General features: G+C 32.5%; 1 protein-coding gene and 1 pseudogene across 1 annotated transcript; one reads left to right on the top strand and one right to left on the bottom strand.

The window, feature by feature from the left end:
• Window positions 1-1,535: 1,535 nt before the first annotated feature.
• Window positions 1,536-2,335, bottom strand: LOC107060916 (uncharacterized). The gene is made up of 2 exons (XM_015309479.1): window positions 2,091-2,335; window positions 1,536-2,016 (listed from the first exon to the last, which is right to left on the bottom strand). The coding sequence occupies exons 1-2, from the start codon at window positions 2,333-2,335 to the stop codon at window positions 1,536-1,538; spliced, it is 726 nt and encodes a 241-aa protein (XP_015164965.1).
• A 12,496-nt stretch (window positions 2,336-14,831) lies between these two features.
• On the top strand, window positions 14,832-16,920 carry LOC102587600 (basic 7S globulin-like; annotated as a pseudogene).
• Window positions 16,921-17,327: the final 407 nt, after the last annotated feature.

The following is a 17,327-nucleotide window of genomic DNA, read 5'->3' as shown; positions in this document are numbered from 1 at the left end:
ATTTTATCTATTATAATTTATAGATTAGTTTTAATATAAACTATTTTTGTTTATAGATTGTACATCCATGGCTTGTCCCCACAAATCAAGAGTTGCAAATGCCATTCTTTTTAACTCTAGGAATTATTAACACAAAATCAGATCCTACAGTGGATTTGATAAAAAAAAAAAGAATTGGCTGGAGCAACAACGATCAAAAGGGAAGCACCTATTGTTTCTGGTGATACTAATGATGTTGCATTAGATGTTGATGTTGATGTTAATATTGGTGTTGATATTGGTGATGCTGGTGCTAAAAGTGGTGGTGAGCATGTTGATGATGTTGGTGGTATATATGGTGGATTCATCCCTTTTAGTGGACATACCACATCTTTTGCTTAGTTAATATCTACTGGTGAAGAAGTCTCTTGATGCTCGTACTAGTGTTGTTAAGGAATTGATATCTAAGAGAGGTGTTATTCCATCAAGAAAAATTTCGGAGCCATTCACACCATTGAAGATTAAGAGAACAAGAAAATCAATTTCCAAGATATTATCAAATATGAAAAAGAGACAACAAATTGTAACTACTCCTCTTCCTTGGAATGTTGAGTCATCTTCAGGAGCCATAGAAGAGCAACAGAAGTTGTAGAGGGTATGGATTGCTGAAGTCATATTTTGTAAGGTGAAGAACCTGATATTTTGTAATTGCTGATATTTACCCATATTTTGTAAGTTTATTTATCACTAATTATGGGTAAATGAAGCATTTCATATCAAAATAATCAATTGATCACTTTATTTAAGACGAATACAGTTAGCTGATCATGTAATTACTCTATAATGCATCGAAAATGTAATTGAACTTATTAATTGAAAGGTAATTATAATTAAATAAGTTAATTTATCACTAATTATGGGTTAATGAAACATTTCATATCAAATATATATAGAATCGATTGAAAATGATCAAACATATATGTTCATCTGTTACAATTGATGCTCATATATTGCAACAGATGAAGCATCCATTGCAACATATGAGCATATATGCTTGATTATTTACATTGGATGGGTCATCTATTGCAACAAATAATACATATTAGATATTTGTTGTAACTGATTCCTATAATTGTTGCAACAAATGATCATATATTTTTGATTATTTTCAATAGATGAATTATCTATTTCAATAAATAATGCAATAGATAATGCATCTAATGCAAAATATGCAAAGTTTGTTGTAACGGATGAGCATAACTAATATATTTTATATAATAAGTATGAACATACAAAATTAACCAAAATAAAATAAAATTATCAGATTCATAACTAAATACAAAATAGTTATTTCACTATTACAATAATTATGGAGCATTTCGAAGCGGGCATGTTGTTCTCTTGTGTCCAATATTTTTACATATTGAACACTTATTTTTTCTTGTTGGAAATGATTCCCCGACTCCACGCTTCCTCATCATTCGCCTTCTTCCCGATTTGCTTAGGTCAACATATGGAGGAGGTATTTCTCTCTCGGAAATCTCCAAAGGAACAATTCAAGAATCTTCAGGAGGCACCGGATTAATTTTCTCACAATATGCAATTATGTATTTTTCCACCGAATAATATGAAGACGAGTACTCATAGATCTGATTTCCAAAATATGCACCATATTGGGATCGAAGTGCTGCCATAGCATGTGGACAAGGTATTTTGTCCAAGTCAAAAACTTTAGATGTGCACGTTCTTCTTTGAAGATCGACCGTGGCAACATCACCATGACCGTTGAGACTAAACTTGTAATTGGCTATTTGATGGGCCAATAACTTATTTCCCAAATTGATATTCTTTGATATTTGTTTTTCCATTGAAGGAACAAGTATGTTTGGTGAGTTGACCAACTCCATACGCCTCTCGTGAAATAATTTTGCAAATCTCATATTTATTTCATCAAATAAAGTGACGATAGGAAATTCTCTTTCAACTTCAAACAATGCATTCACTGATTCAGCAATGTTTGAGGTCATAATATTATACCTATAAAAAAATAACTTAATAAGATATATAATTATATTAAACTTAAACAAGATACTCAATATATAATATTGTACCTATTTCTCGGACAAAATACCCTGCTCCATCTATGAAATCCAACTGATTCGAGATGTTCGGCTGCCTTGGGTACCATATCCCTTATCTGATTGAAATGGTCATAGAGCTCAACTTTATTGTACGCTTTTGCTGCATTATAAAAATGAGATACGACCTTTGCATTGTGAAAATTATTTCGAATATTTTCTCCAAGGTGCCTCATGCAACAACCATAATGAGCTGATGGATACACAATTGAAACCATCTTTCGAATACTTGAATGCCTATCAGAAATTATGCACAGTTCATTGTTTTTATTTATAAAATATATATATTTGGATTGATTTTAAGAGTCGCCACTTAATTTTTTGAGAAAAAATCAAGAAAACTACTAGTTTTCAAAAAGACTAAAACAGTAAATCTATTGAAAACTATTGAGGGGGTTCGAGGTTCCTATTAACATTCTAGGAAGGTTTTAAAAGCACCTAGAATATCCACTAATGTGGTTATCCGACGATTAACTATTTGGCTAAAACAACTGTAACTTAGTTTGAATTGCAAAATTGAACTATTTAGGACCATTTTAAGGGAGAAAAAGGAAATGTTGACATATTATCTAGGTGAGGTATTTTTGTAAAATTATTTCTTTATCTATTTATTTTTAAGTCAAGCAATAGATGAATAATTTAGTTAAAGTAATTAATTCAAAATGGTGTCTTTTGGGGATTTGAACCTTTCAACCCTAAGATTAACGACAAATACTAACAAGCAAAAACAAACACAGTAAAGTAAAGAGGGAAGGAAGTTTGGACCCATATCTGGTTTCTGTCCGCCTGGGCCAGTATTTGGGCCCATTTTCGTTTTGGGCCTTCGGCCCGTTTAAGTCATTTGTGCCTGTCCTATTCTAGCATAATAGAAGTATTTTCTATCTTTTGGACCTTAGGCCCAATTCTTTCACCTGTCCTAAACTAATACAACAATAACAATTAAAATGACAAGGGCTTAGGCCCATTATAACAAAAAAAAAAAAAAACTACTATTATGAATTGAGAGTGGGCCAAAGGCCCAATCTTTTTCAAATTTTCTCAATCGGTTGCTCCTCTCAACTTCGGGACCTGTTCGTCGACTTTTGATGGCCGGTGGACTCGGATAAAAATAGAATTGGGCCTCCATGGCCCAAAGGAAAATGCAAGGAGAGAGTCCGTGAGAACTCGGACAGATTTCACATGTAAAAAAAAAGAAAACAAAATGTAAGAAACCACCCGCTGATTTAATAAGTAGATAAAACAAATAAATCGATATGCCACAACTTCAAGTCTTGCACACTACCACAAAGAACATTTCACTTTGAACAGAACCATTATCACATGCTAGGAAATCGATCATACAACTATACTCCGGTACGATTAAAAATCCTAAACAAATGTTATGAAGAAATAGTGGGAATGAAGAAGACACCATATTCAAGTTGGGGGCGTGGATTGACTTACGCAATAGTCACTTTTAGAACACGTGCCAGCGAGCAAAAATCTTACTTACAAATGCTATATCCCACAATTATTAAATCAACAATACTACACTGCTCTAAGTGATTTTTGCTAGAATAATGAGATGAGGACAAATTTCAAAATATTGTAGCTAACTCAAAATACCAAACCAAGTAAACACGTATTCAAATAAAAGCATAAGAACTCAAGGCTAATGTCAAGTGTTTGACCCAAACTGAAACAGTGAGTAGGAAAATTAATAAAATGTGAAAAAATAAAAATAATAAAAATAAAAGCAAATAAAATTTAGAACAAAATGGAAGTCACAGACAATAGGGAAAGGATGCTACCGATTCAAGTAAAAATGGAACATTTTTCAACTGAAATCGAATGGCATGAAGACAAAACTCGATTTAAACACGTCACATGAGACAGTAAGACAACAAAATGTCCAAGAAATAGAAAAAACTACATGGTTCGAACAAGCATGGGACTATATCATATATATTAACCGTATTATCTTATTAGAGAACTTAAACTTACATGAATACTAGCATTAAGCAGTAACAACTTAAACACGGCATACATGAAATAGAACAGATTAATAGCATTTAAATGAAGGTTTCAGAAAGGGGAACATCTAGACGCACTCGAACAGAGAAAGGCAGAAACAACCACACTCGATAAAATTTAGCAAAGAAACCACAAAACGATATTATAACTAATCCATGAAAACAAGCTAGGATACATAACTCATATTAACAACATCATCTACTTAATAACGACTAGTCAGCGAACAACCCCAGGGTAACGATCTTACAATATTAACAAAACAAAACAGAGTAAGAGATGAAGAGAAAATCCATCGGAGAAAAGGTTACCTTTTCCGGGCAGCGACCAGGGATACAAACGAGCAGCAGAGCAGCAGCTTCTCCCACACAAAATATGAGACACACGCAAAGAACAGCGAGCTCGAACAGAACCTCAAACCAATCGAACGTGGAGGGAACGCTGGCAGCAGAATGGGACGGAGGAAAACTTGGACTAGAAATCTACTATCCTCTTCACTTTCTTAATATATTTAGTATGTATTTCGCCTACTTTTGCTCAAGTCGTTTTTTTTTTTGTATTTCGCTCAAAAAATAAATCCTTTCTTTTTCTTTTCCTCTTCCCCCTTTCTACTGAAGATCTCTGTGAATCTTCATAGCCAAAACCTTTTAAGCGGGAATTGAAGAATGAAAAATTGTTTGAGTTTTTTCAAAAAAAGCACGTTGAGATCAGTCCAAAATATGACAAGGAGAGATCAACAAAATCGTCCTTTTTCTCCATAGTTGCAGCGATTTTGGTCAACAAAAAATAGAAAATTTCAGCTTTTCAAGAAGGAGCTTTAAATGTGCAAGGGAGAGAGGAAAAACTTAGCTGAAAATGGTGAAACCAATCTGAATTGGGATGAAAACAAATTGGAACTTTACCTAAGAAAGGAAAAGGGAGAGATGTTATGAGTCTTAATGATAGAATAAGGATGAAAACCTCATAATGGGCTGAACTTACTTCTGATATTTGTAATGAAGAAGGCTGATGGGCTTTGAGCCTTATTTGGTTGTACGTATGGAGTTAGATCTTTGGTGTGAGAGGAATTGGGCTGCTGGAAGTTTGCTGAAAATGCAAAATGCAAGTCCAAAGATTGGTCATTTAAGATGGGTCAAGGGTGAAAACAACTTAAATTGATGAGAATTAAATTAGGTTTTTGCCATATGATTTAAATTATAGCCAATCGGAGATTAGAGATGTAGTCAAATTGAATTAATTGGGATGAGTTCGGCTAGCAATTTAAATAAGACAAATTAACCTAATTAGTTTATGAGCTTTTTAATCTTAACGAAATAAAATAATTAACTTAACCATAAACTAATCGATTTACCTATAAACTTATTAATCCAAAATTAAAACCACAATTCAAACTAGAACTAAATTAATAAAATATTTATTTTTAACAAAGTAAAAATCTGTTGTTATGATTTTTCAAACATTTATAAAATGTACTAATTACATATATAATTATATGAAATATGTTTATCATTCGAAATACTATAAAAACCGACTGAAATTACTTTAAAATAAACTTGAAACTATTTGAATTTTACAAAGCTAATTATTCTAAATCGTTTGAAAATTAAGAAGCTCAAAAACTAGTTATTATCGGGGAGGGTCAAAATTGGGTGTCAACATTCATCGGTATCATCTACATAACTTCTCATTTTGTTCAAAACAATATTGATATGAGGCATCACATTCTTTATCCACTACACAAAAAAGCCACCGAAAAAAATATGATTCTCCGCATCTTGCGCCACCGCCGATAGTAAAACTCCTTCATACTTGCTCTTCAAGAATGTCCCGTCAACGGCTATGACTTTTCTCAATTGTTGAAAATCTTGAATCCAAGCCGCATAGGCTACAAAAAAGTACTTGAACTGTCCATTTTCATCAACCTGCAATGTCGTCTTACTTCCTGGATTTGCGGACTCAAGCATATAACGGTATGCATCAAGCACTCCATACCAGTGCTCATGTGTTCCCCTAACCAAAGACTTTGCAATCTCCCTACCTTATATATCTTCCAACAACTCACCTTACAACCCAATTCTGTACGGAGTTGATTGGTCATATCTCTTGTAGATGGACCTTTACCATTAGGAAAGCTATTTTTGAAGTATTTACCAAGGACTTTTGTTGTGGCATGTGGATTATGACTCGTAACGTGCTTTGAACCACATGTGTGATACTTTTTATAAATTTTAATACAAAATCTATCAGAACTTATGAATTTCACAACCCTTAACCACTATTTGCACTCTGGATGTGCACATTTAAAACAATACACACTACGCGAATTAGTCACCTTTGCAAGTTTGAAATCTTTTTTCAAGCAAGCAATATGCAATGAAGTGACTAATTATTCTTTGTTCTTGAATGTCATTCCTATGTAAAAACCTGTCTCATCATCTTGAAGATTGTTCAACTGTTTTAACTGAGAACTGCCCCCTATATCAACAATAGGTGTAGGTGTTTGGTTCTCCTCCACATCATGTTCAATCTCATCATCTGGAATATTCATGTTCATCTCATTCAATTCATCATTTAACAGATTTTGTTGGTCTTGTTCTACATTTTCATTCTCTATCGATTTTTCAACAACGTATACCCTTAAAACGGACCTAGTTGCATCACTCAGATAAGCACCCAAACGAAGTTGATTTCTTATCTTAAGAGGCAAGACCCTCTGATTTTCAAAAGACTTATGCATGTAACTGATGACAAGATCATTTGGTTGACAATTTAGTCCACAATGGCTAATGATTGAGTTCACAAAATCATTATACAAAATTAACACTATTGTTATTGATTCTTCCATTACTGGTACCTAAAGGAATTTATTAAAAATATTTAATAATGATTGTATAGTAAAGTTGAGTGGCTATATACAGTTAAAAATCATATGCACAATCATTGTCCCAACAAGTCAATTATCTATTGCAACAAGTAGGTCATCCGTTGCAGCAGATGATTCACTTGTTGGATACATGTCCAGAACCAAAAGCTTATTCAACATGTAAGTCAATTGTTGTAATAGATGAGTCATTTATTGCAACATGTAATTGATTTGTTGGAACATGTAATTGATATGTTGCAATATATGACTTACATGTTTGGACAAATTTCTGATTTTGTCCTAGTTTGACCTGGTACTATAACATGTATTCAACGGGTAAGTCATCTGTTGCAACAGATGAGTCGTCTAGTGCAGCAGATGACTCATATGTTGTCAATAAATGGCTCATCTGTTGTGACAAGCTTCTGGTTCTTTCCCAGCTTGGTCTGATATTGTAATATGTATCTAACAGGTAAGCTCTTTATTGCAAAAGATGAGTCATCTGGTGCAACAGATGAGACATCAATTGCAATAAATGACTTATCTATTGGGAGAAGCTTCTGGTTCAATCTCAGCTTGACATGGTACTGTAATATGTATCCAACAGGTAATCTATCTATTGCAACAGATGACTTACTTGTTGAGTACGCTGCTGTAAAATTTTGAAGAAACACTCAAACTATCAAAATGAAAAATTAGAGTAAAAATCATTAGTTTACTTACCAAAATCACCTATGATGTAATATCCAATGATATATGAATGAAAATTGGTCTGAAAGCAGCAGTACAATGTGAATATCAACTGAAGAAGAAAAAAATTATGAACAACCAAAAGAAGATGGTGATGAACAAGAAGAAGAAGAAGAAGAATGATGATGGAGAAGAAGAATGAAGAAGAAGAGCAGCAACAATGGTCCCCAATAATGGAAGAATAAGCAAGAGAGAAAAAGGGAAAAAGTGAGCCGTTGGTACCCTTTTTTCCCCTCCATTTCTTATTATTTAGGATTTTATATAAGATGGACTAAAGTTTAAATAAAAAAACTTAGGGATGAAAAATGCAACCCCTTAATTCTTAATTTAAAAAATTGTCACCCCTACTCAATAATTAAGACTTGAGTCACTAATTCCTAATTTTGAAACTTTTCTATAACCCTTAATTCATTGTCCCGAAAGACTATTGGGAATGGGTTTATTTGAATATTTTTAAAAGTTTAAAAGTTTTAAATATTACATTTTAATCCCCAATTATCTTAATCACTAATTAAGAAAAGGTTTGACTTGGTCAATTTTTTTTTGTCACCAATTTTAGTTTTAAGACTTTTTTGTCACCTTCTCCTCAATTAACTCAAGATATTCCTTATTAAAGTAAATCTTTAAGAAAAAATGAAAATCACTCGTTCTGCTTCTCCCTCGCTGGGCGCTCTCTCTAAAGCGAATTATTTCCCCCAAATCCCTGCCCTAGGTATTTTCAGTCCTCAATTTTCTTCAATTCGTGTTTGTAAGTACAATTAGGGTTCCGTGCTAAGAATCGAGTGCGGGGGGCCATTCAGAGCAAACATTTGTGCTAATCAGCTGGTGGAGACGTAACAATGAGGTCGATAAAGGATCGAATAGGCTGAACAACGACGCTTTTTACAAAGTGACGGAGGTAACAAAGAGGTTGATATGGTGATTTCACTCGTCACTCGCCGGAGACAAATTACCGGCAAGAGGTGTTCCATCTTGCTCCTCTTTTTACCCTTATCATCAGTTTCGGTGGCTTCAGATTTTTATAACTTCTCAGTTTTTTCATGTCTTTGTTCATTTGAACATGCATTTCATTAGATGCTTGATAAATATCTGTTCATTGGGGTACATTATAACTTAGCAAATTGATAAACTGTTGTGTTGTTCTTGATAAACTGTTGAATTCCGCGATATATTGATCTTATTGTTTTGATATTTCGTGTTTGATATCAATGTGAAGCTTATGTTTTGTCTGTATGATATATCCTGCTACATTGTAACTTAGCAAATTGTGAGTATGTTTTGGAACCTTTATGGTATAATACTGGAGCTAATAGAAGCTAAGTATTAGAGACAGACATGGAGAACCATTTCATTATGAATATTTTGGTTAATTTTGTTAGAAAGAAACCATGGTTGTGTTGAGAGGAAAACATAGAATATTTCGATTTCCTTACAACTTAATTTTCTTTTGTGTTTGGGGGTTTTAGAATGTTATTTTTGATAAAATGCTAAACTTTTAAAGTTTGTCCATAGATACAAAGTTTCCTGTGATATCTTTTACGCGTGTCTTTAGTGGAGGGTAGAAGACGGTGTGGAATGAGCCATTGTAATGTTCTTATTACCACCATGAATTTGCAGATAATGCTTAATTATACAGCAAAGTTGGAGTACCTTTGGTAATGGGAACAACTGGTGGAGATACAGAGAAGTTGTACTCAACAATGTCGGAGTCAAAAGTTTATGTTGTGATCTCCCCACAAATGGGAAAGCAGGTTTAGACATTTTGCTCTTTTTTTTCTTTCAATAGTATGCCAGACTAGTATACTTGTATGATTGCTTCTATTTTTGGCGGTAGCTTTTCTTGCAGGGATGAAATTCTTGGTAGAAGAATTCCCTGAAGCTCTCTTTGGGTAGAGGTTCCAAGAATTCCACCTATTTTTCCACATCTCAGATACATAATAGTCTAAATCTTTTAGCTAGTCACAAGTCTTAAAGCTCAGATATGGAGAAGCCACTGAAGAAAGAAATATATTTGTGTAATATTTTCAATACAATTTTCCATTCATATATTGTATGACTGAGCAATTGTCTTTCTCTTATTTTATATCCAGATCTATGATTATAAATTTCTGAAAACATATCAGAATTAGAATCAAGATCACTGTAACTTGGAGAAGATCTTGATCAGTTGAAGTTCTTGAGAATGGATACAATGTGAAGGTACCAAATCTGCTTGCTTGACTTATCCATTTACTCGTGCTCTGATTGTAAAATTGGAGTCTCATTATACCTTTGTGTGCTAATTGTTTGTGTCTGAATATTGTGTCCAGTTCTGCTGGTTATCTCTTTCCGACCGCCTTTTATATTTTTTTCCTTGCTCTCTTTTCTTGGGGTTCAAGCTCATTGGTCCAACTCTGTGACATAAATTATGAGAAAACAAATACATAGATATAAGAATCACTAATACATAGACAACTACATTGTATAAATTTCTATTAATTGACAAATAGAAATAAAGTTTACGATGAGATGTAGGCATATAGCCTACCAAAGCTGAATTGCTTACTACATGATTGGTCTTCTTAGATTCCTTAGCTTTTGCAGCTGCTTCTCCCTCCTTCAATGTTGCCATAAGAAAAGTATCAGTGTATATACGGGGAAATATTTCATACACTTCTCACACATCACTTAACCAAATATAATTATGTCATTGAACGGATCGTCACTAGCTAAAATTCATATATAGAGAAAAGAAAGATCCTTATGGCAGGAAAAAAAACAAATTTATGATAACATTAGTAAGCAATTTGTGGATCCTTGCTATAAATAATATTAAGTAGAACGGTGTGATTATTATGAGGTACCTCGGTTGTAGTTTCCTTCTCAGCGGGTCCCTTATTTTTCCTATCAATGTCAACACCATAGTGCTGGAAGTACCACTGTTTAAACACCTAGCTCTGGCTGTCCAAAAGATACTATTATTACTTGGTTATATGTGTAATGCCAAGCTATTGATTCTTGTTTTATGCTTCTTAATTCTGAGGTTTGTGGTTTTATTGGACTTTTTACATTCTGGATTTCATTTGATTAGCTAATTTTTGTTGAATATATGTTGAAAGTTTGCATTTCGATAGTTCTGTGGTGGGGGAAGGCTCGTTCAACTTTCTCGATGACTGTTGTTTTTCTACTGTGATGAATAAACATGCTAATCTTTAGATATATGATTTTGACATATAGTCTACTCATGTTGATATTCTGCTTATACAAAATACAAAATGCTGATATTCTGCTTATACATCAAGCTTTACATGCTTGAGCTCGGGTACTACCGTTCTCTATATGCTGCTTAATTTGATTTTAATTTCTTGATACAAGTCATATGTCAAGCATTTGAGTATAATCAACTGGTTAAAAGTTACTATGAGATTATTAATATTTTCTGAGATTTTGCTTGACAGTATATGTTACTGAACCTTAGTTTTTAAGTTGGTGTGTAGTAACACACTACTTTAGACTGGCCAGGACGTCATATATATGAACTGCTTGGTGGATTTGAAAAGGAATTACTTTAGTTTATTCCTCTTGCTAACGAGGCTGTTTCTTATCAATTGATTCCTTAGTTGTGATATGAAATATTGTATCTGAACTAGGTACATGACAGGACCATGATTGGTGCATTTCTATTGTGTCCCTATTTCCAATTTTAGTCACCAAGATCTTAGTGAGTAAGATATGTAATTGGCATGTCAATTTTTTGTTGTCTAACCATCTGCCGCTATATGTGTACAGTGGCATACTCATTCAAATGGTGAGCCTGTTGGAATGACACACTGATCTAGAAAGCTGCACATTTTGCATTATGAAAAAAAAATAGTGGCTTAATTGCCTTATTTTCTCTATTGTTGAATGCATTTTTTCTACTTTTATGATTCATAGTTTCTTTCACAGCTACAAGATAAGAAAGTGAATGTATTAAGATTGTCTGTTCTTATTTTAAGTGAATGACATTGTTTTGAGTTTGGTAATTCTTCTTTACTATCTTCGAACTTATTTCTCTTGTGAATTTTATTTTTGATGTTATAAAAGAGGGTTAAATATGTGAATTAAGGTGAATTTATGATTACTTTTAAGTCGTTACAATTATTATCTTTGCCGGAAATAGCAAAAGCCACAAATATGCTTGTTTCTAAGGTGGCTTTAATGGCAATAGTAAAGGCCGCTAAAAGTAATTTACTTTTAGCGGCAATAATAAGGGTCTTTATCGGCACTCGACATAAATGTCACTAAAGACTTTAGCGACATTGGATCCAATGACATTTAATCAAATGCCGGTAAATGTATTTGTGACAATAAATATTACCGCTAAAAGGAAAATTAATTGCCACTAAAGGTCTCTTTTGGTGTAGTGTATCGTTGAAACGAAGAAAGAAAAGGAATTAATGGTGAAAGGATTATCCTATTATTATGTCAAAAACCATTAGTGCAGGTCACATGCACAAACATACATCCAAAGTATTTGAATTATTCAGCTCGTAGAGATTCGAATATCTTAGAAATAAACTCGCTACCCTCACAAATCACATCACATGCACAAACATAGATCCAAAGTAGTTGTTATTTATTAAAGTAGATCTAGAAAATTAAACTTTTCGCATTGACTTGTCCTATTTAAATATAATCATAGTAGAAAGAGATAGAGGGATACAAACAAATGAATTGTGTATAGCATTAATTGCAAATTTAAATTATAAGTCACTTGTAATATTTTGATAATTGTTGTGAAATTATAAATTAAAAAGGAAATAGTAAGTAGTTGAAAAACGTTAAAGCATTAGGAATTAACTACTAAACAATGAATTAGGAGTGTCAAATGATTAAAATGTCAAAATTCTGAACCCAAATTTAAAAAGTAGTCTATATATTCAACCAAAGTGAAATGAAAATAACAGTAGTAACATAAATATTAAACCTATTAATTTTAATTTAAATCATGACTCCACGCCTATTTTTTCTGAACTTTAAAAGAACATGAATGATATGATTATCCAGATGTTAATTTGACGTTTGAAAATCGAGATGAGAAGCATATATAAGTGTTCTCACTATTCAAATAGGTCAACTTGGTCATGTGCATGAGATAACTCCATATTTTTCATTTGCATCATGCTGACTAGATTTAATTCAAAGTCAATATGGAGCCATTATAAGTCAACCGCTATAAACAAAAAAAAATCAAATCAAATCAAAGTTGGGTCACATTTTCCACATAGTTAATTATGTTAACAAAAAAAAAAAACATGGAGCCATTATAGTGTTTCACACTCAGAAAAATTTTACTATGGGTGAGGCCCAACCAACCAAAGTTGGAAGAGGCTCCACCCATTTTTTGACATGTGGATCGTGGGGCCCAAATTATTAGTTAAGGCTAAAAAATGAAACCAAAAGGAGAGAGAATGTAAAGTTTGAGTGGGAATTGCAAGATAATTGTGGGGTCCATGTCAACTTCAATTAAATAAATTAAAATATTATATTGAAAGTGGAAAAGTGCAAGGGAATAAAAAGTCATATTATTAGTTGATCAATATTTTTATTTTCTATTTTATATCCACATTTATTTAACGTGTTGAATTGAATATCTATTAAAAATATTATTCTTATATTGAAATTTGTTTACACTCTATTTTCTTTAAACTCGCGTTACTTTTAAAAATAGTTCTATATTACAAGATAAGATAAGATTTGTGTATTTTTTATTGTCTTCAAACTAATTTACTATTAACGTCAAATACCAAATTGAAGACATGCATAATTCTAATCACCTATTAAATAAACCCTTTAATGCTACTAAAGCAATGGGGTGAAGAAATGGAGGACAATATGAAAAAAGAGCGGAAAAAAAGAAAGTGATATCGTTTGTTTTGAAAACTCGAAAATCTCATTAAATGATTGTTGGTTAATTTTATCATGTTGCGTTTCATTTACACAAAATATAAATTATTTCATTAGTTAAATTATTTATCGTAGTGACTAGTGAGAATGTACATTATGTTAGCATTTATTAATTGAGAAAAGGTTCTATACAAACTTGTGGTCCCTCCGTCTCATATTATTTAAAATATTTTTTCGGAATTATTATTTATTTTAGATAATTAAAATAGAGTGTATTAAGAAGAGTTACAAGGCAATTAAGAATTGGGTGGTTAAAATTGAAAATCTCAAAAAATAAATTAATGACTAAAATTTAAATAATTAAAATTAAATTGTGAATTTTGTAATAAATAATACCGAATGAATTTTAGTAGCTCAATTGGTTGATTATATGAATTTTTACATTTTTGTGAGAGTTCAATTTATTTATTTTAGTTTCCTAGTCACTACGATAAATAATTTAACTAATGAAATAATTTATATTTTGTGTAAATGAAACGCAACATGATAAAATTAACCAACAATCATTTAATGAGATTTTCGAGTTTTCAAAACAAACGATATCACTTTCTTTTTTTCCGCTCTTTTTTCATATTGTCCTCCATTTCTTCACCCCATTGCTTTAGTAGCATTAAAGGGTTTATTTAATAGGTGATTAGAATTATGCATGTCTTCAATTTGGTATTTGACGTTAATAGTAAATTAGTTTGAAGACAATAAAAAATACACAAATCTTATCTTATCTTGTAATATAGAACTATTTTTAAAAGTAACGCGAGTTTAAAGAAAATAGAGTGTAAACAAATTTCAATATAAGAATAATATTTTTAATAGATATTCAATTCAACACGTTAAATAAATGTGGATATAAAATAGAAAATAAAAATATTGATCAACTAATAATATGACTTTTTATTCCCTTGCACTTTTCCACTTTCAATATAATATTTTAATTTATTTAATTGAAGTTGACATGGACCCCACAATTATCTTGCAATTCCCACTCAAACTTTACATTCTCTCTCCTTTTGGTTTCATTTTTTAGCCTTAACTAATAATTTGGACCCCACGATCCACATGTCAAAAAATGGGTGGAGCCTCTTCCAACTTTGGTTGGTTGGGCCTCACCCATAGTAAAAATTTTCTCATTCTTATTATACATCATTTGCTCTCTTTCTCCTATCATGTTGACATCAAAATTTTCTTCATCTTCCAACATCTACACTTTCATCCTCTTATTTCTTCTACTCAATATTATTTCTCTATGTTCATCGATCGTACTACCTACTACCCTAATCCTTCCGGTCACCAAAGACTCATCAACCCTACAATACATTACTGTAATAGGGCAAAGAACTCCTTTAATACCCGTAAACTTCACAGTCCACCTCGGCAGTGCAAGCTTATTGGTGGACTGTGAAAGTGGTTACAATAGTTCAACTTACAAACCAGTTCTTTGTGAGTCCAAACAATGTTCTTTTGCCAAGGCTGAGTTTAATGCCTGTGGAAGCATCTGCCTATCTAAACCGCGGCCCGGATGCAACAACAATACTTGCCATACTTTTGATGGAAATCCCATTATTGATACTTATACAGGTGCAGAACTTGCTGAGGATGTGTTGGCTATTGGTTCAAAGCCAGTCGTCCTTGTCTCTCAGCCAAAGTTTATTTTCACTTGCATTAGGTCTTTTATTATGACACATCTCGCCAAAGGAGTTACAGGTATTGAACTGTGTGATTGTCTTGTCTAAAAGTTTTTTGTTTTATTGTTAGAGAGAGTATACTTTTTAATTATTCAATTATTATAGTACTCTTTTATCTTAATTTATTTGGCACAACTGTAAAATCTAGATTCAAACTTTTAAATTTTGACCATATAATTTTTATTTTATTTTTGGTCAAACAAACGGTTATATTGATATATCACCAAGTGCTTCATCCAGTTCTACCAATTTTGTGACGAATACTCCATGAAAAACACAACAGACAAGACCTTCCTTGTCCCTTCTTTTTATATATATATTCATCTACTTTAGCTAGTACTCCACTATCCATATTCTATCCGTACATGTTTGTCTCACTCTGCGTTCCTGCTGGATTTGGCGACATATCACTTGAGGTCTAGCTGGGTACTCTTTGATGCCATAAAACTTTTATGTCAGGTAGTATATTATGCATCAGTCATACTAGTTCTTTTACATGTATGGGTCGCATGCATCACTCCCTCATGAGGGGCCTGATTCAAGCACGTGGATTTGTATATATATATAAATGAGTGGCGGTGAGATTCGATCTGATCGAGACTTTTATGTAGCATGTTGAAGTATGTGACCATCTTATCTAAAAGTTTAAATTGTTAGAGAGAACACACTTATATTTTTAACTGTATTCTCAACATATTATGTCTCAATCACAGGAATTGCAGGTTTTGGACACAATAGTACAATATCCATTCCTAATCAACTTGCTTCATTAGACTCAAAATTCACCAATAAGTTTGGTATTTGCTTAAGCTCATCTACAAGATCTAGTGGAGTTATTTTCATTGGTTCTACTCCATATTATGTTTACAATCCTATGATTGATATCTCCAAGAATCTTGTCTACACCCCACTAGTCAAAAATACCTTTACCACTTCAAAGTTTTCAGAGTACCATGTCAAAGTTTCATCCATTCGAATCGCGGGAAAAAATGTGCCATTAAATAAAACATTGTTATCTATTAAGCAAGGACTTGGTGGAACAAGAATCAGCACAACGACAGCTTTCACAATCTTACACACTACCATTTACGATGCTGTTAAAACTGCTTTCATCAACGCGCTTCCTAAGAATGTGACAATTGTAGAGCCTCCTACGAAACAATTTGGACTTTGCTTTAGTTCAAAAACATTAGAAACACAAATGTTGGACCAGATGTTCCTGTGATCGATATTGTTTTTCACAAGAAGAGTGCATTTTGGAGGATTTATGGAACAAATTCAGTGGTACGAGTTAATAAGGATGTTATGTGTTTAGCATTTGTGGGACAAGATCAAACAAGGGCACCATCAATTGAGATAGGAGGATATCAATTGGAAGAGAACCTCTTGATATTTGACCTTCCACAAAAGAAGATAGGTTTTAGCTCTTCACTCAAGCTTCAACAAACATCATGTTCTAAGTACGAAAAAACATCATGAACTTTTATTTTCGTTTTGAAGTTTTCATGTTTTTTTTTTCCTTTCTATGCTTGTTGGAATCAATAACACTTAAATCCTATATACACCTATCTCAATTACTCCCAGTTGGATTTGTTTATTTATTGTCTAGAGAAAGTGTCATTATTAATTTCTTAGATAAAGATTGCACCAGGTTTGACTTCGTAATACTAACTTCTCTTCTTAATTTGTAATGTATATAATATAATCTCCTCCCTTGTTTTGATTTCTTTGTTACTAATTTTTAGATTATTTTTTTTGCTAATTTGTTATAATTGTCTGACAATTTTTTTCTTTCAACTGTTACTCTGTGATCTGTTGAGTCTTATATAATGAAACGTCTCGCCAAAGGAGTCACAGGTATTGCATATCTTTTAATTATTCAATTATGTTGGTTAGATTTATGACAGCTAGGATTAGAGCAGTTCACAAGATAATTATTCTAGAATCAGTTAGAAGGTTAGAAAGTTGTTAGAGTTA

This window comes from Solanum tuberosum, unplaced genomic scaffold (assembly GCF_000226075.1).
Source record: "Solanum tuberosum cultivar DM 1-3 516 R44 unplaced genomic scaffold, SolTub_3.0 scf00104, whole genome shotgun sequence".
Taxonomy (NCBI): domain Eukaryota; kingdom Viridiplantae; phylum Streptophyta; class Magnoliopsida; order Solanales; family Solanaceae; genus Solanum; species Solanum tuberosum.
The sequence above is the reverse complement of the archived record's forward strand: the minus strand, read 5'-3'. Positions and strand labels throughout refer to the sequence as shown.

Coding starts and splice junctions, on each gene's coding strand:
- LOC107060916 (XM_015309479.1), bottom strand. CDS start 2,335: ATGGTTTCAATTGTGTATCCATCAGCTCATTATGGTTGTTGCATGAGG. Junction 2,017..2,090: donor GTATTTTGTCCGAGAAATAG/GTACAATATTAT, acceptor ATTTTTTTATAG/GTATAATATTATGACCTCAA.